General features: G+C 44.4%; 1 protein-coding gene across 1 annotated transcript in view; it reads right to left on the reverse strand.

Moving 5' to 3' along the window:
* Positions 1–21,882, reverse strand: part of LOC101619010 (chromosome unknown open reading frame, human C15orf27) — a 121,552-nt gene that overhangs the window by 65,434 nt on the left and 34,236 nt on the right. The window contains exons 2-3 of the mRNA XM_012728506.1: positions 7,642–7,773; positions 2,983–3,171 (exon numbers count right to left, since the gene is read on the reverse strand). Coding sequence (XP_012583960.1) covers positions 2,983–3,171; positions 7,642–7,679 — 227 coding nt within the window. The 5' untranslated portion in view covers positions 7,680–7,773. The remainder of the gene's footprint in view (positions 1–2,982; positions 3,172–7,641; positions 7,774–21,882) is intronic.

A 21,882-nucleotide genomic window follows, 5' to 3' on the forward strand; every position in this document is an offset into this window, starting at 1 on the left:
CTTGTCTTGATGTGGCAGATGGCAGAAACTATTTCGAGCAGGCAGCTTTGGGGGTTCAGTGGTGTCCCTTTCCCTGCCCTGTATCAGAAGGACAGAGGCTTGGACAAGACTCACAGAGCTTAACCGAGAGTGGGCTTTCCACCTGGGCTGAGGGCTTTTCCCACAATGAGGGGGCCATGGCAATGCCACCAGAGCCCACCAAATATCAAAGGTGCCTGGCAGCAGTGTCCTAGCACATACTAGAGCGCAAAGTCACAGCAGTGACATGTGAGGGGACAGGTGACAAATGGAAGCTGTGGTGCTGCTTGGACCAGGCGACAGGGCTTTATTTCTGTTTCTGTTGTTTGATGTCAGGTGCTTTCCTTCTATCTGCTGGACCCTGCTGTCCTATTAAAATACTTAGGATAGTGCTTCTCAGGTTGCCCCAGCTCTAATGCTCGGCTCAGGTTACCAGGCAGCTTGCTGGCTTCTCTTCATTTACTTAGGAAAAGAGTCACGCCTGTACCTGGCTGCTCTAGCTGGAAGGTTTCTGATGAGACTTATACTGAAGTTTGTTAAAGACCTACCCAAAGTGTAATAATGCTGTTTTTTTTTTTTTTGTTTTTTCACAGCTTGAGAAGAGGCAGGTGGGAAAATTTGGGAAAACCCTGGGAAATATATCCAGAGCTAAGCTTCCCCCCTTTTCAAGTTTGCTTCCTTTGCCCCTGGTTGCTGTCCCATGCCTCTGCTTCCTTCCTCCAGGAAGCCCTCTCCTGCCCTGGTATCCCACAGAGCCAGCCAGGCAAACCCTCCCCAGGCTGCTTCCTATTTAGCGTCTGGAGCGGTTCTCCAGGGCATACCTGAGGGTTGCAATCAAGTCAAGAGCCTCTCTGCCTCAGGGCTCTTCATCAGTATTCTTCCTGTCAGGCACACCCTTGCAGAGGCCCAATGCAGGAATAGGAAAGGGAGAGCAGGGACTCTGTCTGCCTTCCCCAATTCAGGCTGGAGAAGGAGCAGGCCCTGGGGCACCCTTGGCACAGTGGTCACAGGATGCAGATATTGCTCAAGAATCCTGGGGAGCCTTGAGGCTTTTTTTTGGTGATAATCTTTGAAAGGGCCTTGGAAATGAGCGCTTGGAATGGCTGAGTGCACTAGTGTTTTTGGCCACCAGAGGGCAGTGCCTTGTGACCCTGGGCTCAGGGCAGGGCCCGCTTGGGGCAGAATTTGCTAAGCCTCAGAGGTTTTGCAGCTTTGTCCAAACAGATCAGTTTCAAGATGGCTGCTGCAGCACTTTCAACTAAGTGCACGGCATCAGTGTGCACGCGGCTGCCCTGGCTCGGAGGCCGTGAGGACCTCCAATTCCCCTTAGCCACCTCATTCCCTCTGACCTCTTCCTACAATCTCCTGCTGACTCTATACACAGTACTTGCAGAAAATTCTATTTTCAGAGAAGGCCACTGGGGTGCAGTTTTTGCAGATGGTGTCTGGCTTCATCATTGCTAGGGACTGTATCTCCGGAATGGGGGTAGGGGTGTCCTTTTGGGAATCCCAGCTCTGCAAATTCAACTGTAGCTAAGGCTTCTCTTTGTTGGCTTCTCAACTGGGGAAGTCTTCATTTCAATATTCAAAGTCAGTGTTTGCAGGCACCTGAGAAAGAGTAGCTCAAGCTCCTTGACTCCTGGCCAATGTCTACAATTCTATAGCTAAGAGCAATGGGTAGGCTGAGGATGGCCTGGAAACCTGTATGACCCCAGGGTCAGTTCCTGCCCTTCTTTAGCCTCCAGATGTCCCCCATGGAAAACTGGTCAACCTCCCCTCCCCCCACCAGTGCTAACACTCCACTTGTAACAGGATGGTCCTAGGAAAAGGGGGAAGTTCCATGTTCCCTGCCCCACTCAGAGGAAGGTGGAGCTGAGAAGAGAAAAAGCAGAGAAGAGAAGGAATCTGAAGAGGAAAAAGAAGAAAGCAGAATGGAGAGCCAGAAGGAGACTTCAGGAAGCCACATGGAGCAGCAAGCATGTGAGGAAGAAACCATGCTTGTTTCTTGGCCCTGGACTGGTTGAAAGAGATGCAGTGACAGACTTGTGGGGAGGTTGACTATGGCAGTGTTTATATTGATTTTGATTTTGCTCTTTTCCTCCCAGACTTGTCTGGCCATGTCTGACCCTTGTCTATGGGTCCTGACCAGAGGTGCTTTAAGCTTGTGGCAGCTTTCAGGCCTTGCTTTGGGCCAATCCCTTTTGGATGGACTTTTGCCCACGAGGGGATGGGTAACTTCAGGTGTTACATTCTTTGTCTTCTGTATTGTATACTCACTGTATTAAAGTTCCTTTTCATTAACATCTTCTATGTTTTGTCTTGATGCGGCGGATGGCAGAATCTATTTAGAGCAGGCAGATTTGGGGGTTCACTGGTGCCCCTCTTTCCCTGCCCTGTAGCATACTCACCTTCAGAAAGTCTAGTTTATAAGACAGACCAGGCTAATGAGAAGGGGAAAAAGGAATCCATTCTGACCAACAATCTAAGTAGAAGCTGCTCCTGAGAATCAGGGACCAACATGTCCAACTAGGCCTGGCTAGAAAGGGGGAGCTAGTGTCCTCCACCTCCTTATCAGCGGCTATCACCCCTTCCACACTGAGCAGGCTACTGCATGCAGAGGTTTCTCTCCATCTCTTCCCCAGAGAGGTGATAAAAGGCAAGTGCAGTTTAGTCTCGGTCAGCTTGGCCAAGTTCATAATCCCTGTGGGTCTTCTGATTCCCATGATCAGAGGCAGAGAGGGGGCCTGATGGGCTGTTACAGAGCATTTTAGCCTTAAAACATGGCCTGATTTCTGAGTTTCAAGCACATGTCACATAAAACTTGCCTAGTGGCGACAAACATGTGCAGAGAAAAGGCCAGAGTAGCCAAAGTGAATGGCTCTTGAGACTCAGCCTCCCTGATCTTTGTGTGGGCTCCCTGTGGGAACCAGGAAACCTGGGGCCAGTTGACAGTCTGACACCTACCCTTCTCTTTGGTAATCTTCATCCAGATTTGACAGGAGCTGTGAGCCCGCTGTGGAGAGATCAACCGCAGCCAGGGGCAAATCCCGGTACGCAAAGTTCACCAGCTGCACAGGAACAATGCTCTTGGTTTCTTCTTCTACTTGTTGGGAGATGATCTCAACTTCGGAAATTCCTCCTTCTGTGGCAGGCCTGAGTTGCGAAGAGGACAACAGGGCAGTCATTCTCAAAAAACAATGTTTCCACCACCCAGGGAAAGGATGGAGAAGGCGCAAATCTAAGCAGTGCTGGTGCAAGGGGGGGGGGGCAGCAGCCATTCTTCCAGACACACCAGGGGACTGGACAGAGGTCCCCACTGTCTCCTTCACCAGCATGGAAGAATGGGAAAAAGAATTAGTAAGCCTTGAAAATAGGAGCTTTGTGGGCAGGATCCTTCATCAAGGGGAAGGAATGACCCAGATGGATGGATAGCCAACCAGCAACACTAGGGCTGAAACATTCAGGCTTCTTGGTCACTGGACTTCATCTTGGATGATGTGCTGTTAAATATTTCTGGGCTCCTTTGTAAAGGTCCTTTGGAACGTTCCTACCTCTGTCTCCTAATACAAAAGAGGTTTTTGTTCACTGGTGGTGATAGAGGAAGCAATAGTAAGGAGGCATCACAAGACTGACTCATACTGTTGAGGGGAAGGATGTCCTAAAGGAACTCTGCAGAGTCTTATGGACTCCACCCCTACTCCAGCTTTCTGGACCCTACACCCTACTCCAGTGATTAGAAACGACAACTCCCAGCAGTACCAGGGAGAGAACTGCAAGGACCCAAGGGCGGAGCTAGCAGGAATTCTGGGACATCTGGGGGGATAAATAGGGCGTGATTGCTTCTCGTGCTTTCTTGCTTGGGAAGCAGCTCTCCTGACCTCGTGACTCTGTGTGTTCAGTCAGCCTAGCCGTAAGATATTCCACTTACTTTGTATCCTGCTCTCTTTTTCTGGGTTGTTTCCTATTCCTTTCCCCTTTTGTAAATAAACCCGCTATTGACCCTTTCGTGTGTACCTGCAGTACAACTGAACTGTGAGCATGCGGGTGAGGCCCCACAGACAGGCAGCCCAACCCACTTTGGGCTACCCTGTAACAATTGAAGGAGTGAGGGGTAGAAGGAATTAGCATGGACCCAGCTATAGAAACCAAGATCCTTAGGTGCCAATGCCTACAAAGCATAAGATTAAAGCATGTAGCAGATGTGATGTTGTTTCTGTAGTTAGTGCGGGGCCCTTGGGTTCACTCTGGGAAAGCTTTCACCAGAGCTCCCATTTCAGCGGCATGTGGTGAGTTCTCCAGGTGTTTCTCCACAAAACAGAGACCTAGTTATATTTGAAGAGCAGATTTATTAGGGAAAAGGACAGGAATATTAGACACTTGCATAGGCACAAGTGGGCAGGAAGAGCTGCCTGGAAGGGACAGGCTTAATGAGAGGCCTGCATGGTTGCAGGTGAGCGACCTTAGGAGAGAGGTCTCCACTGAGGGGAGTTAGTGCAAAGAGGGCCCGGCATAGTACAGATCACAGGCAGGCAGGAGTTTTCTGCCCTGCACAGGGAGAGAGTGGGTGGAAAGAAGCACCCACATAGTCAAAGGTGAGCAGAGGACTGCTGTCCAGAGCTAGTGCAGAGACTGCCTGATACAGACATCTCCTCTCTGGGATGGTCTCACTCCTTGTGAGCCTAGGGTTGATGATATTGAATAGAATCTGAAAGGGACAGGAGACCCCACAATGGGTTCACAATCTCCATATCCTTATCTTTCACCTTTTGGGTCTGTGATAGACACAGCCTACAGCAGTCTGCTACTTGCTCTGATATTATACTTTATTATTTTTTAAAGATTTATTTATTTATTCATACAGAACTGGAGTACAAACCTGATGTGCAGGGGTGGCAAGAGGATTCACCAGAGACAGAGTGGGGAGCAGAACAGGCAGATCACTGAAGTACACTGCTGAGAGGAGCAGAGGGCAGGTCAGGAGAGGTCTGCCACGCCATGTGGTCACCTCCAGGGTCAGGGATTGAACTCGCACTGAAGTGGCTGTGGCCAGCTTGCAGTGCTGTGTCCTAACCCATTGTGCCACAAGGGAGGGCCTGATCTTATGCTTTGTAACCAAGACATTGGTGCCTAAGGATCTTGGTTTCTATATTTGGGTCCATGGCTATGCTAATCCCTTCTACCCCTGACTACTTGTGTGAGTCAGTCTTGTGATGCCTCCTTACTATTGCTTCCTCCATCGTTTATGGGGCTGACTGGAGACCTGGAGAGACCAGGTGGGCCATGGGCTATGAGGACAGGGTGGGGGAGGGGCAGTGGACCCAGGTAGCAATTCCCTTTCCACTTGAACTGCTCTAAAATCCATGGTGTGGAGAGACACCTCTACCAGGCACTTCCCACCTCCCATCTCCCATGGGGTGTTTGGCAATTTGTAGAGGCATTTTTGGTGGCCACGATGACCATTGGAGGCCACTACTGACATAAGTAGGCATAGACATTCCACATCCTGCGATGTGCATGAGATGGAGGCATCAACACATGCCAGCAGCACCTTGCTGAGAAGGGCTGGGAGAGATGATTTCACTTTGGTTCCTCCCTTTTTCTTCCAGTAGAAAATGAGAGGCTTGTTGTAATACTGAGGAGGCAGCCCAATCTACAAATGGCCCATGGGCTGAGGTGTTAACTCTAGCACAATTTCTGTGGGAGTCTGGCTGATATGTTGAGAAAATGAAACAGAGGCTCTCCACAGCATTCCTTCTCATGCTGTGACTAGACATGGGGAAGAGGAATATGGAGCAGGTTGAAAGGCCTGACAAGTCCCTACTTGGGTGGCAAGCTCTAAACTTTTTTCTCCAACCACTATTGAAAATCTAACCAACAATACACTGTGGCAGTTTTTCAGAAAGTTTAGAGCTGAGCCTCTTCATTGAATTATACAGATTAATTGCAGGAAAAAAATTGGATTAAAAAATATATATTTGAATGCTCCAAGTCGGTTGCCAGGACTGTCTGAATTTACCAAAATCATATTCAATGTCTTAATTCTCTTTAGAGGGCCTTACTTAAACTTTTGCTTTTTTGCTACCTATCAAGTACTGATAATAGTACTCACAATTGTATGTCATTTACAAAATGACTCAAGATTGTCAGACAGGAAAGGCACAGGATGTGAGACTTCTATGTCTCTCAACAGTTGAAATAAAAATGTGGGTGTTTATGTGGGGAAATTCCAGCTCCTTCAGATGTTGCCAAAAAAGTAGGTGCTGCTCTCGTTTCTTCTGGACTGCTCAAGCAAACTGTGGCTTACTGAGTTGACCAAATTGAGCTTTATGAACAATGGCATGGTCATGGAGGGCTGGCAAACTTATGAGCTGAAGAGGATGTGGCTGTGTTTGTGGAACAAGGCCATCTGCTCTCCTGATTTTCCTGCCCTCAGACTCCCTCCTATCACAGGTGCCCAGCACCATCTCTGGTCACATGTCTATCAGGAGGAAGTGAGTGGCCTTCAATGCACAGCCTGAGGATTTAGATGAAGCCCTGGTCTTACCTATAATTATGGGCAGCGTGGTGGGCAGCAGTTATAGCTGATCCATGGACATGGGGGTTGAGGCAGCAACTCCTGTGCAGTCAACCCTTCCCCCCATATAACTTCTGATTCTCCCAAAACTTAATTATAGTCCGGCCTTAATATCCCTGGGGAATTGATTTTAGGACATCCCTGACCCCTCAATACCAAGATCTGTAGATGCTCAAGACCTTACAATCTGCTCTCCATCTCCATGGTTTTGCATCCTCAGATTCAGTGAGCTGCTAATATTGACTAACTGAATCTGTGGATGCAAACCCAGCTGTATCCCCATGTATATGTGGATCTGCAAAGTTCCAACCCACATTGTTCAAGGGTCATTTGTATTATGCCTCCATTTTTCACCCTCACTGGCAGCTTCTTCTATCATAAGAAGCGTTTATTTCCCCAACCCTTGATTCTTCATTCAGTCACGTGACCTGTTCTCACTACTAGGATTTGGGCAGACACAAGCAGAGGCAGGAGGAGGCACATGTGAATTTCTGCTGGTTTTTATGCACCTCCAACACACCATTAGAAAGTGACCAGCCAGTTCTGTGGGGAGGAGGACATTCAGAGGCAGAGTCACGTGCAGCCCAGATCAGTTGACAGTCCTGGTTTCGTGAAACTTGCTTTTAGAATCAAGTTGATGTCTAAATTTCCCTCTCATGTTTTCTAAATCTCCTTGTAATTCCCTTTTGTTAATTCACTGTAAGCAGTTCTTAATTTTGTTTTGAGGTTTGCTTTTGAAAGCTTTCTGCATTTTCTGTGGCCTCTGGCAAGGAAAACAGGCATAGAGGTTGCCTGAATTAGAGAAATCCTGACCTTAAGGGCAGTTTACAGCAACAGTTTTGAACTGCAGAATTACTCTACATTTTTAAACTAAAAAAAAGATGATGTGAGACAACTTAGAAAACAAGCAGATTTTAATTAGCTGTCGGACTCAGGGATAACTCCCTGGAGTTCCTCCATCTCCATGGGCTAGGAGGGAGCTCTGAGGGCGCTCACGATTCTGAGATGTCGATTCAGCGCTGCGGAGAGTGGCTCCCAGGGTCACTTACTGTGGATTGGTCATGTTGAAAGGTGCAGCCAGAGGCATGGGCTTTCTTGGTTTCTAGTGGGGCTCAGCTGTCTGGACGCCTGCCATCAGCATTTCCCAGCAGGAGGGCTAGGAGACATTCAACTATGGTGCCCTAAAAACAAATAAATGGACAATAGGAATTTATTACAGTCTTGTGCAAACCAAAGTCCTCCTAAGCTCATCTAAAAATGGAAGTCCTTATTATCATCTTCTGCAGAGCATTCTTCTTCAAAGTAACATTGAACAGATCTTTGCAATTACCCTAGTAGGGAATAACGACAGGTAGCTCTCTCTACTTTTTAAAGATGAAGAAACTTCATCTAAAGTCAGAGTGACTTCTCTGTGTCACACTGAGCAGCGGAGGCAGGTGGGACCCCAAGTTTTCTGACCATTAATCCAGGGCTTTGTCCACTACACAGCCACACTTGAGGAGCCAGGGTCATTGTGTACTTCAATCTCAGGAGTAAGATTTACCTCAAAAATCTCAGGTGTTGGCCCTCCCTGGTGGAGCAGCTGGTTAAAGCGCAGCACTGAGAATCTAAGGCCGCTTCTGCATGAGTTCGATCCCCGCCTGCCCAGGAGGTGACCACATGGCGTGGCAGACCTCTCCTGACCCACCCGCTGCTCCCCTCAGCAGTGTACTTCGTTGATCCACTTGTTCTGCTCCCCGCTCTGTCTCTGGTGAATCTTCTCACCGCCCCTGAGCCTCTGGCCTGTACCCCAGTTCTGTATGCACAAATAAATAAATCTTTAAAAAAAAAAAAATCTCAGGTGTTTCTATGCCTTTTGTACCTACATGGATGCAGCCAGAAGGGATCAGCTGGAAGGGGTCATGCTTAGTGAAATAAGGCAGAAAGAAAAGGAAAACTACTGGATGATTTCATTCATAACAGGAGTATAAAGGACCAGGTGAGAAAATAATAATAGTAATGAACAAGTATATACCAGAGACATTTTATGGGGGTGGAATGGGGAATAGGATCAAAAAGGGGTGGGGGAGTGCACTGGACTATGGTGACGGCATATGGGTGAATTGGTGGTGGGAAGCCCATAGGGATTACAAGAGATGGAAAAAGGCACAAAATGATGTAAACATAAACTATTATATCATTAAAAAAAAAAAACTCAGGTGTTTCCTAGCAATTTTCTGTCTTCCATTTTCTCTTACTTGTGGTGGTCTGTGCACTTTTCCACTCAAGCAGGCTTCCTCTCCTCTCCTGGAATCAGTCGGCCTCCCAGGAGACAGGGGTGCCTGTGGCTGAGCTGCCTGGGCTCAGAGTGTGGCTCCCTCTTATTAGCCTTGTCACTCTGTCTTTTTGTTACTTTGACTTAGCTCCTGTGTCCTCAGTTTCTCTACCTTTAAAATGGGACTAAGAATAGAACTAATTAAATAAATTAATTTCTGTAAAACATGTAGTATTGTGCCTGGCATGTAGGTTTGGCTTTTATATCATAATTATTTCTTACACATTTAAGTTGCATGCATGGTTATTGAATATAATCACATTCTGAAGCATTGCAATGGGTGAGTACCAGCTGTCCTCTTCAACTATGGGCTAAGTAAGTATAGTTTTCTGTAAATGGGTGTTCTGGGGCCATCTACAGTCTCCTAGGAGACAGCAGCAACCCAACAGAAAGCCCATGAACAAAGGAACACAGGTCCTGGGTAATTTTGATCAAATCGTTAGAGGCTCTGCTACGAGGCAACTCTTTCACAAGTTAGTGTCCTGTGGAAAACTGCTTTTCCTATAAGACAACAATACAGACAGATAGAACCACCCTCCCTCAATCCTGAAGTTCAATGCTTAGGGGCTCAACTACCAGGGGTGGTGGAACTCCAGACAAAGAGGTAAGAATTGTTCCAATAGCGAAATAAAAAATCACATTTAAGGATAGAAATGTTGGGGACAGGTAGCAGATTTGTGAAGTGGGGAAGGTTCTTTGATGTCTCTGGGATTGAGAAAAGTGAGAGCTTCACCAAAGAGAATATCCAGGAGGCTAAAAGACATGAAAAATATTCATCACTTCTTAGAGAACGGTGGATTAAAACTACAACGAGATACCATCACAACCTGTGAATGGCACATATTTAAAAGACCTCAACCACAAGTGTTGGAGAAGATGTGGAGAAAGATGAACCCTATTATACTATTGGTGGGAGTGTGAACTGGTGCAACCATTGTGGAAATCAATCTGGATTTACCTTAACAAACTAAAAATGCAAACACTATGTGACCAAAAATCCTACTCTTGGACACATTCACAGCATATGGAACCATACACACAAAGTTCATGTGTCCCAAAAATTCACAGCAGCATCACTTACAACAGTTTAAATGTCCACTGACATTTGGTCAGGAAGATGTGGTATGTACACCCCATGGAGCTTTAATATATAGTCAACAGGGTAAGATGTAGCCTTTTTCAACAAAATGGAGGGAATCTGAGAGAACTATGTGCAGCAAATTCAGAATAATAAAAACAAATACCAGACACTTACCTAGTAGGTAATGTAAAACACTTTTAAAAACCAATGGATGTTAGTAAATGTTCTCAGGATTCTGAGGTTAAGAGTGGGAGGGGGTGAGGGAAAGAGACAGGGCGAGATACAGGATGTTGGTGGAGAAAAATATGACGATACTAGAAAAATTATATTGGTCTTCAAAGAAAAAAATATTTTTTTTAAAGTGAGAATTTCAGTTAAATGAGGAAATCCTAGGCAAGTGTGAACATAGAAGAGAGAGAGCACGCTTTTTAAAATCAGAAGGGCTAGAACACAGGAGACCTCTGTCTTTAACACCTGTCTTTAGAAAAAGCAGGGACAGCAGCTGTAGAATCTGCAACCATTCCTTCCTCGGGTTTCACCTTACCTTAGCCTACCTGAGAGAGGAACATGTAAACATTCAAATCAGAATTTTTGTGTCATATTTGGGATTGCATATGAATTGTACACTAAATTTTTCTGTAATGCAGATTTAGTGTCAATCTTTTTGGTTCTCTTTATAAAACCTTGATCTAACAAGCTGTTGCCAGTGGTGAGATTGCTCATGCGAGTCTCCAAACCTTAGCTGGCCTCATGTGAGTATGAGGGACCCACATATGGGGGACCATGAGCAACACTCCTTCTGGGATGGTGTTTTAACACTTGCATTTCAAGTGTCAGTCCCATGGAAGGTGTGATGGGAATGTCCTTATTGTCATTGAATTTCCAGTCTCGACCTAAAAGTTTGAAACATAGGAAAGTGAAAAACCTTTGTACCTTTATTAGTAAAACTGATCTGTATTAAAAATAAAACTGATATATATTTATAAACAATGAACATAAGCTATTACATTAGTATATTATGGCCAATGCAAACAAGCAAAAAAAAAATAAAGTGAAAATGACAGAAAAAATTAATTTTACTTTCTGGAAGGAAAATGTCAGATATATAGAATTGTATGGTGAACTTCAAATTAACCATCACCCACTTTCACCACTATCAGCTCATGGACCATCCTGACTTCTCTGCTTCCCACCCCTCATGACTATGGGGGGTCATGAGGTCATTATAGAGATCTGTAAATGTTTCAATATGTAGCTTTAAAGCTAAGGGTTCCTTTAAAAAGATAAAACCACAAAACTATCATCACCCCCCAGTAGACAACATTTCCTTAATATTAACAAATATGCAGGCACTGTTCACATTTGTTCATCCTAATGTTTTTTAGGTTTGTAGAATCAGGAACCAAATAAGGTCCACAGGTTACAATTGCCTATCAGGACTCAGGTCTCAATTAGTCTGTAGGTTGACTCCTTTATCTCTCTCAAGTTTTCCAATTAATTTATCAGGGAAACTGGGCCATTTGTCCTAGAAAAGTCCCCCACAAGATGGATTCCAGTGATTGGATCCCTTTTTAGTGTCACTTAACATGTTTCTCTGTCATCTACATTTCCTATGTGGGGAAAGTGGAGTTAAGTCAGACTTGTCACTGCCTTCTCACCTCTGGCCTCTGTGGCCAGCACCTTCAGCCTTCACTTTCCAGGCTGCATCACTCACAGGTGATAATATGTTGTTGCAAAGGGAGCTTGAGGGTGTAAGCACAGGCCACAAGCACCTGTAACCTCAGAAACCTGGGCTGAGAAGCTAGGAAGCGCGAGGCGCTTGTCTGCACATGTAAATGCAGACACCTGGGTGGAGTGAAGCATAAAGCCTCCTGAGCGCTGGCGTTCATGGCAGCATAACTCTAAGCGAGGGGTCTCAGTGGCGGCCTCCCTGCCTGCTGGTCTCATGACTCAACATTAAAGACCTGTCAAATATACCAAAGGCTCTAAAATTTCTGCTGGAATCAATAATGAACATGTCCAGTCTGGGATGGTGACCAACACCTGCAACATTGGTCTAGAGACTCAAATCACTTGCATTAAGAGACATCTAATGGTCTACTTTTTGTGATATAAACAGTTATTGATATCACTTTCTAGAGTCATTAACTCATTAAAGTTTTCATAAGGGTCATATAATGGTTTTGTTATTCTTTCTTCATCAGATTCCATCAACTATTTGAATACCCTAAGCTAGAGTTCATACAGAACTGTACAGAAAAGGAAGGATAAGTGGCTAATACTTCCTTTTATTTATTGGCTTTTAAAATTGTAAGACAGATCATGTTATCTTCCAAAGACAATCAGTGAGTGCTTTCTGATAATCTATTTTCTGAAGAACCACTCAACAGGAGTTGGAATGGTGGGAGGTTGGCAGTGTCCTGGGAAGGAGTTTCCTGTGGAAGAAATGGTTGGCATCTCCAGTTTAAGGGCAAAGGCAAGACAAGAAAGAGGTTAAATCATATTTAAAATGACAGTGAGTAGGCTGCTTGAATCAGAGGTTTTGATCCTTAACAGGTAGCTCATTTTAGAAGGTAAGGCTGATTAAGATGATGTGATTTTAAAATAATTTTCCCTAAAGCATGTGCCTGGCACACAGCAGGAGAAGCAGGTGTAGTCTAGCACTCTATAAATGAACATCTGAAGTGCAAACCTGCTGTCTCATAAACCTGGTAAGAGCAGAAGAGACTTGGGACTGGCTGGGTCTGACTGTGATGAGTAGTCAGGCTGTTTGCTAAACTTCAGCAAAATCTGTCTTCCACTTATTGCTCAGGAGTGTTCTATACACCTGACGAACATCAAGTTTGCCTGTTCCAGCCAGAGCTGCAAAATATAAGGAATTTTAGAGTTGAAAAAGGCTCCTAAGATCAAACAGTGAGCTCCTTCACCTACCAATGGGACTATCTATAATCAGCTCACCTGTTCCCTAAAGCACCTGATCATTCCTTGCACCTTGCTTGCAGGCAGCACCTTGTTCATGTGGTCCACTGTCATGTACATCCCATGGGTCCCAAACTTGGTGTTACTCAGAGTCATCTTGGGAACTATAAATTCACAGACTACTTTTCAGAAATGCTGACTCAGAATCCCACAGGTGAACTCAGAATATTTTTTAAGCTTCCAGGTGTTTTGATAAACCACCAATCTGACTCTTTGTGTCAGTTGTTCTCAAACATCCCACTGCACCAGAATCACTTGGAGGTTGCTGGTCCCATCCACAAAGATTCTAATTGGGCATGTCTGGGGCTGGGAGCCTGAGAATTTTTAAATAAACCTGCAGGGGATAATCATTTGCTGACCTACAGAACACACTCTGATCTTCTGAATCAGAATGTTTGCTAGAAATTATTTTTACCCCGATTTTGCAAATAAAGTTAACAGGTGGCAATGTTACTATGGTGAAAATAACAGAACATACCCTGGCCAGGCTGCAGGTGACCAGGTATTTCAGTTAGGAATACTTTTATTTTGCAACTACCAATGTCTGATTAACAGAAATTTAGCCAGTAAAATCCTTCAATCATCTTATGTAACAAGAGGCCTGAAGGAAGTGGCCTTAAGATATCTTCAAGGACCCAAGTTCTTTCCCTCACCCCATCCTGTAAAGGATGTCCCTCCTTTAGCTCAATAGCTTCTGCTTTGTGACGACAGAATGGCTGCTGCAGCTCCAGCTTGCACATTCTTACACTAGTCCCCAGAGAAGAATCAGAGGCTTTCTCTTCAAAAAGTTCTAGTCTTTTATTCGGCAGACATATTTTTCTCAAGACCTCTCTTTGTGCAGACCTGGGGCACAAGGTCACATTGCTGCAAGGGAGCCAGCAGAGTGGGCAGCCGGGCAAGGTGTTCAGGGGAGACATGAGAGCTGAGGCTGGGATTATTGCCTCCACCAACAGATCTTGGTTATCTTGGCAAGTAAGAAGTGAGAAGGAGCTATTGTGGGTATAGCTGTCTGCAGACAGGTTTGGAGACTTCTGATAATGGTTCTGAGGCACAAATGAATTAATATTCTGGGTGCCCAAACAAGACTGGCTAAAAGTGGTCAGCAGGAGATACACAAAATGTGCTCTCACGAAACCTGGGGTTCTTTCACTTAGAGAAAGTGTTGCATGCGTGTGTGTGAATTTCAGCTTTGACAGCAGAAAAAGCTTGCTGTAGAATCTTCTCCTAGGGAGAAGCCACCAGGAGCTTTCACCTTTCATGGACATGGTGTTCCACACACTGTGCTTCTCATGGTTGATAAGACAGGTTTCTACATAGCAACACAAGGTCATTCCTTACCTTGACCCATTAATATCCTGCACCATTAACAGGAAGCTAAAATGAAGAAAATCAATCATGTACCTGAACATTCTTCCACTCCAATCTCCAGTCTGTTGAAAAATTCTCAGTACTAAGTGGGCAGGGAGCGCACTGTGGCTCTCTTCTAAGTGCATCTGTGTTCTGGGGGCCCTGTCACTTTCCACCATTGGCTCTTCTTCACCTACACAGTAATGTGGTCTGCCAATTATTATCAGTCTCATAAAGTATGGGAAACACAGAGTAAGTTCACATAACCCAAAATTACTCAGGTAATCTAAGAAAATCAAGAGGACCATTGTCACAAAACTTCTCTTCCCCAAATAAAAAATAAATAAATAAAATAAAAAACAAACAAACAAAAACAACAAAAAACAAAAAACTTCTCTTCCCCTTGTTGTTCCCCCACTAACATTTCCTTAAGTTAAACATACTATGTCCCTGCTGGGATAAAATGCCCACTCGTTCCTTCCCTTTGAGCTGGGATATTGGTTTTCTGTTCTGGGGATTTCCCTAAGACTCAAACATTGGCTCTACTGAGCCTGGACATCTCAACTGCTGGAATTGTGGGCCAGTTCCTTATGATAATCTCTTTATTCACACACACACACACACACACACACACACACACACACACATCCAGTTGTTTTGTTTCTCTGTCAAACCCTGCCAAATACATCAGCAAACATGAGGAGCTCTCAGTGATTGCCTTGCCCTCTTGCAAATCACCAGGATAACATGCTTGTTCAGGCGGGCCTGTGAGAGAATGCTGTCATCCAGCCATGGCCAGACATAGCAGCTGCCTCCAGACATGTGAGGAGCTCTGTCAAGATCAGAAAAACGACCCACTTGTACCCCAGTCCATATTGCCAAGCCAGGGCCCAATGAGCTAAATATTAGCACCTCCTCAGTTCTGGGAACAATAAATAATAAACATTGAGGTTATCAAAAAAAAAAACAAGACATGGTCAAATCACTCAAGAAATTCTTGTCAGAGGCTAGTGGAGACAGATGTATAGATGGAAATTAATATTGAAAGAGATAGAACAATAAAACATTACAGTGTTTTGAAACCGTAAAATTTTAATTTTTTAATAATAGTTTATTTTTACATCACTTTGTTCTTTTTTCCATCTCAGTTGTAATCCCCATAGGCTTCCCATCACCAAATCACTTGTGTGTCATCACCATAGTCCAGTGCATTTTGATGAAAACCGTAAATTTTTAATAAATATTAAGTAATGACTCCTCACACTGGAATGCACAAACTCCTTCTTCCTTCGGCCATCTGTTAAGGAAAGGTTTATTTTAGCAAGCCTGCCAAACTGGGGATGGTTCTGTTGTTATATGGTCCTATTGTGGCAAAAGATCACAGATACCTCACAGATAACTGTCCAGTACACATAAAATGATACAAAGTTGTATATTTGAAAAATGCGAAACCTCTCACCATCCTCCATTTTAACCTTCTACCTCTGAACTGAGGCCCCCATGTTAATAACCGGGTGTGGAAACCCTTGCTAGAATTATGTTTGAATGTCCTCTCATAGACTAATTTTTGTGGGTTTGTGTGCAACAAAATAAAATCAACTCTGTAACTGCCTTTATCCCTTAGCAATGTATATTGCTATATTCTGATCTGTAGGTATTTACAAGTTTCTATACATAACTTTATAAGTTGCTTATCATAAAATTCATGTTTTCAGGGCATGTTCTTTTCTGTATGCTTCTCGTCATTACTGCCTCACTGCCGTTGTCCTTCAAATATGCACACATGTCAATGTTAAGCCTGTGTATCTCTCCTTACTTTTATCTTATATAAGTATACACAAATTAACATTTTGTTGTTTGCATTAAATATATCATTCATAGTTATCTGATCTTTTGCTTTTCCTACTCAATAATGTCTTGTTGAGGTATCTTGTAGACATCTTCTTCTCCTAAGTGTTGAAATAGGAATCCATTCTTTTACTAATGGCTGCATATTTTATGATATGGATTTTCCATAATTTAGTTAATAATTTGCTGATGGGAAGTTTATTTTTAATTTTTTTTTTTGCCACTGCAAGAAAAGCTACAACCAGCATCTTTATATGCATTTCATTATGTACTGGTATTTCTGTTTATATAGAATAAATTTCCAGGAGTTAGTCTTTTACATTTTAATTTTACATTAAAATTTAATGTTTAAATTTTAATAGTTAAAACAAGATTGCTTTCCAAAGGATTGCAACAATTTATACCCAACTACATTCCAGGATAGTTCCCCTCTGGGTGGAGAGTAGTAATTGTATTAAAACTGTGGAGGGGAGCTATTTACCAGGTAAGTGTAAAAGCTCACATAAATATACCTTCTTGGAGCACTGTAGTGAAAATCAGAAAAATGGGAACAAGAGTGAAACCAAAAATCAGTAAGAGATCTTTTACCACAAGAAATGCTTAGTTGACTTAGGAACTACCATGTCATAGTATTTCTATTGTTGTTTAAGCAACAATCAATCTCTGGGCCTCCCTGGTGGTGCAAAGGGTTGAGTCTCCATGCAGCTGTCAGCAGCTCCTGCAGTGCAGCACAAGTTCAATCCCCAGCCAGGATGCTGACCCACATCACAAGTTGTAGCAGACATCTCCTGTCTGTCCCGCTGCTCTGCTCAGCAGTGTATTTCAGTCACTCAGCCAGTTCTGCTTCCCTTTCTGTCTCTGGTGAATCCTCTCACCACCCCGGCCCCACCCATACCTCTGACCTGTATGCACCCAGCTCTTGCGTGCATAAATAAATATTTTTGAAAAACCCAGTCTTCTGAGGACCCTGTTTTCTTCCTTGTGCCATAAACCCTAGCCCCTAAGCTAAACAATCATATAACTAGCTCTGGGTCTTCTTGTGTGTCCATCCCCTGCCAACCCACTGGACTTAAACAAGTTGGCAAGAGGGGGTGGAAATATGCAAGCCTAAATTAGATATAGTTCCTGATGCAAAATCTTTATGAAATGAATTTTAGGAAGGGTCACTTTGTAAAAAAGAAAATATTTATGCATAGAGAACTGGGGTGCAAGCCAGAGGTGCAGGGGTGGGAGAGGATTCATCACAGAGTGGGGAGCAGAATAGGCAGACTGATAAAGTACACTGCTGAGGGGTGCAGCAGGCAATACAGGAGAGGTCTGCCTTGCCATTTGGATCACCTCTGGGGCCGGGGATTGAACTCACACTGAAGCAGCTGTGCTAGCTTGCAGTGCTGTATCCGAACCCGTTGCGCCACCAGGGAGGGCTCAGGAAGGGTCACTTTTTAACCATCAAGTATATCAATACATATGACAGTACTCAAAAAATCTAGAAACCTAGAAGGAGGCTTCAGAATTTCCTGCTATGTCCCTGCATTGCTCTTCTCTGTCTTCATCCCCAGGGAAGTCACATCACCTACACAGATCACAGGTGTGTCCATGATGACAAGATCAAAGTGTTGGCCAAAGTGTGGTATGGCACCCTTAGAGTTGGGAGGATCTGACTTCCTTCTAAACAACATCATGTCTTCCAAAGAGGTAGACACCAAAGGAAAGACAAGCCACTCTTATCACAGTACTATGCACAGTATTTGTGCAGTGCAAGGAACAAAAAAACAATAAATTGGAAGCAATATAAATGTGTCCATAGTTTTTTTTTAAAAGATTTATTTATTTATTCATATGGAACTGGGATACAGGCCAGAGATGCGGAGGGTGAGAGGATTCACCAGAGACAGAGCGGGGAGCAGAACAGGCAGATCGATGAAGTACACTGCTGAGGGGAGCAGCGGGCGGGTCAGGAGAGGTCTGCCACGCCATGTGGTCTCCTCCGGGGCAGGCGGGGATTGAACTCATGTGGAAGTGGCTTTAGCTTCTCAGTGCTGTGCTTTAACCAGCTGCGCCACGTCCATAGATAGTTTTAAGGAAGTTAAGGAACTTCTAAGAATTGCCTACCCTTTGGAAATGCTGAGGTTGAATGGTGGCCTCAAGCTCAGGGTTGGGAAGGATTAACTGCAGATAAACATGAAGGAACTTTTTGGAACAATGAAATGGTCTACTTCTTGACTATAGCAATGATTCTAAAAGCAGGTTTAAAAATATTCTAGTTGGTTTCAATATTACTTTTAAAAAGATTCATTTATTTATACACTGAAGAAAACTGGGGCATAGCCCAGAGGTGTGGGGAATAAGAGGATTTACCAGAAACAGAGTGGGGTACAGAACAGGCAGATGTACTGAAATACTGTGCTGAGGGGAACAGTGGGGGAGACAGGAGAGGTCTGTTGACCATGTGGGTCACCTCCCTGGCTGGGATTGAATTTATGCTGTAGTAGTAACAGTGCTGAGACTTAACCCCTAGGCCACCAGGGAGGCCCTAAGATAGCTGGTTTTTAAAATAGAAGAAACTGTACTTTTCTCATTAATGTGCAATGGTGTCTGCATGGTACTATATCTAAAAGTTTGCAAAGTGACATATGTATGACCTATTTTATGACTAATATCTAGAGGACATGCAGGAGACAGGGTATGGAATGGGCCTTCAGCCTCCTAGAGCTTTATGGATCCCTAAAGCTGAGGATGAAGATGGCAGTTCTCACATTTTCTTTTCGTTCTTTTTTTAATTTCTTGAACACCCTTGTTTATTTTTTCACTGGTGTGCTCACATCTTCTAAATAATGATGCCAAACCATCTATTTGGAACATACTAACAGATGGTCAAGCTGATCCAATAGTGACTACTTGCAGCAGGTGAGAAAGCTATGAAGCCCACGATTGGGATAGTGAGAGATGGTGGGGCGAGGATAGAGTCATGGGCCTGTTGTCACCAGATTGAGCAGGGGTGCACTGGATAAGCTACTCAGTGAAAGATAAACTTGATAGTTTAAGCAGAATATGAAGTCTTTAAAGGCTGTCAGTGCTGGGTGGGCTAGAGGGCCATATGTAGAAACAACTGTGCCACGGTCACCAATCACATGTGGCACTGAGATGCCACTGTACCACATCCTCTCTGGGTTCCTGCAAGATCCTAGTCCCACAGAGGAGAGCAGGAGATGGGGGAAGGGAGATAGAGGAGAGAGAAAGGAGGAAGGAGAAAGAAAGGGAGGGAGAGACAGGGAGGGAGAAACAGGGAGAAAAGAGGGAGAGAAAGGGAATGAGTGGGGAGGCAGGCAGAGAAAGCTGCATTGCTACAAGGGAGACTGCCATCTGGAATGGGGATAGACTCTAAGTAGGTTTTTCCCCAAATCTAGAAAGGCCAAAGGGTGCTGATGGTTACACATATGGGCAGAATCCTCTATATTTAAAATTTCCCAAGGGTATTGTGGCAGGACTCCAGCCAAGAAAGCTGCTTCAAGGTCAGGGATGACAGGGGGATACTGCCAAAAGCAGAAACTTAGGGTTCCTAAGGAGTTAGGGAGTGTCCAACAGAATGGTGCATGCACCCCACACCAGCTTCTAGGGACATTGAGTAACAGTAGCTGGGTTTCTAAGGAACCTCCTGGGAAGAGTGAGAGCGAGTGGGGGGTAAGGTGTGTATGTATGAGCACATGTGTGTGTCATGTGTGTGAGAGACAGAGTAGTAGTCTACAGAAGGCTTGCTCCAGATCAGGCAGGGTTAACTAGATGAGACTGAAGTTTTGACTCAGATAAGGGTATCACCTGTACATGAACCTGTCCTAAATTCTAAAAGTGACTCTTCAAGCTAAGGTATAGTGCTACTGATGACAGGTGATGGGGAGGGGAAGAAAACAGACCCTGTTGGAAGAAGACATACCTTCACAATTCTCCATCAGCTTCCACTCATCTAAAAGTCTAGATACTGTATCTCAACTCATTAACAGCTGTTACACACAGAGAGGAAGGGAACTGGGGTTTTTGAGAGAGGTCTCATTTCTCACTACTTTTTGTTCAGGCAGAGGACCGGCACCACTGTAGGGCTCTTTCAGGACAGAGGACACAAGCCAACAGCGCCAGTCAGCAGGAGGTGTTGGAGGCAGGGCCGGAGGCAGGAATAGAGGTCAGGAGTAAAGGTCTCAAAGGTCTCTCAGGCGAGTCTCTCAGGTGAGTCAGACAAGAAGGTCTGAAAGGTTCTGTACATCTGCATGGAAAGTCTTTCTGTTACAGGACAACCCAGTGTGAACTGGGTTGCCCGTCTGTGGGTCCTCATCTATGCTTAAGACTGAATTGTACTGCTGGCACACACAAAAAGGTCAATAGTGGGTTTATTTACAAATGGGGAAAGGAAAGGAACAACCCATGGAAAGAGAGAAAAAGAGAGATATAAGTTAAACTAGAGCATCCAACCAGTTCTGCTGACTTGGAATTCCAGTAGTGCACTGACAGCTCATCAAGAACCAAAGGACCAGCTACCAGACACGAGGCCAAGGGTGAGAGAGCTCAACATGGCTCTCTCATTTATATATCCCAAAAAAAAAGCCCCAAAATGGTTTCTTAGCTCCACTTTGGGTCCTTGCAGTCCTCCCTTTGGTATTGCTGGGAGTTGTAGTTTCAGTGAGTGGGGTGGGGGTGGGGAGCTGTAGTTTCAATAACTGGAGTAGGGGGTGGAGGCCACAAAATCAGTAACTTCAGAGTTCGTTCAGGACATCCTTTCCTCCTAACATTTCCAGGGCTAGAACAGTGTGTGTCCAAAGCTATCTGAAGTCCCACTTACATCCTTTCAGGGTACCCACCGTTCAAACCCTAATTGGTCTATTTTCAGAAACAGCTTTTTTCCCCCCAAGCCTTGTATGGTGCCAGTGCAAGCTCAAACTTGAATGATCCATTTACAAAACCTGCTGGGTTCAAAGCCAAGCCCCCAACCCAGGCTGTGAAACCTGATCCACACCAGCTAAGGGCCCCACCGTGGAGAGAGACTCCCCTGCATCTGAACAGTGCTGGGTGTGCAGTGCAGGGCGCTGCTGAGTAGGCTTTGGCATGCAGAGGGCTCAGGGACCTGACAGAAGAGCCAGGACATGGCCTGAACTTGTTAGAGTGGAGCTGCTGTACCCCAATCCAGCAGTTGTGTTGGGAGGGGCATCGCTCCTCTCATAAAAACACCGTGCAAAGTGAAAGAAATGAACACAAAAGGCTATAATTAATTTATAGGAAAGATCCAGAATAGATAAACCCCTAAAGACAGGAAATGGATTAGTGGTTGCCAGGGAATGGTTGGTGAGGGGAATGGCAATCAATGACTTAAAGGATACAGAGTTTCCTTTTAAGGTTGTGAAAATTTTCTAACACTAAGTGAAGATATGGTCCCACAATACTGAATATACTAAATGTCAACTAGCAAATTTCATGTTAAATTACAGAAACTGGGAAAACAAAAACTGCCACCACCATCAACAAAAATCTAAATATATTGTTGATAAGGAAAAATGGTCACAATAAGTTAGAAAAGTAGGTTTTAATACATGCTCATATCAACTCAAAAATAACAACAAACCAATAGTACAGTCTGGGTTAAATATAAATTTTTTTAAAAAATTTATTTATTTATTCATATAGAACTGGGTACAAGCCAGAGATGCGGAGGGCGAGAGGATTCACCAGAGACAGAGT

This window comes from Condylura cristata, unplaced genomic scaffold, assembly GCF_000260355.1.
Source record: "Condylura cristata isolate star-nosed mole 26May11 unplaced genomic scaffold, ConCri1.0 scaffold00023, whole genome shotgun sequence".
Lineage (NCBI taxonomy): Eukaryota > Metazoa > Chordata > Mammalia > Eulipotyphla > Talpidae > Condylura > Condylura cristata.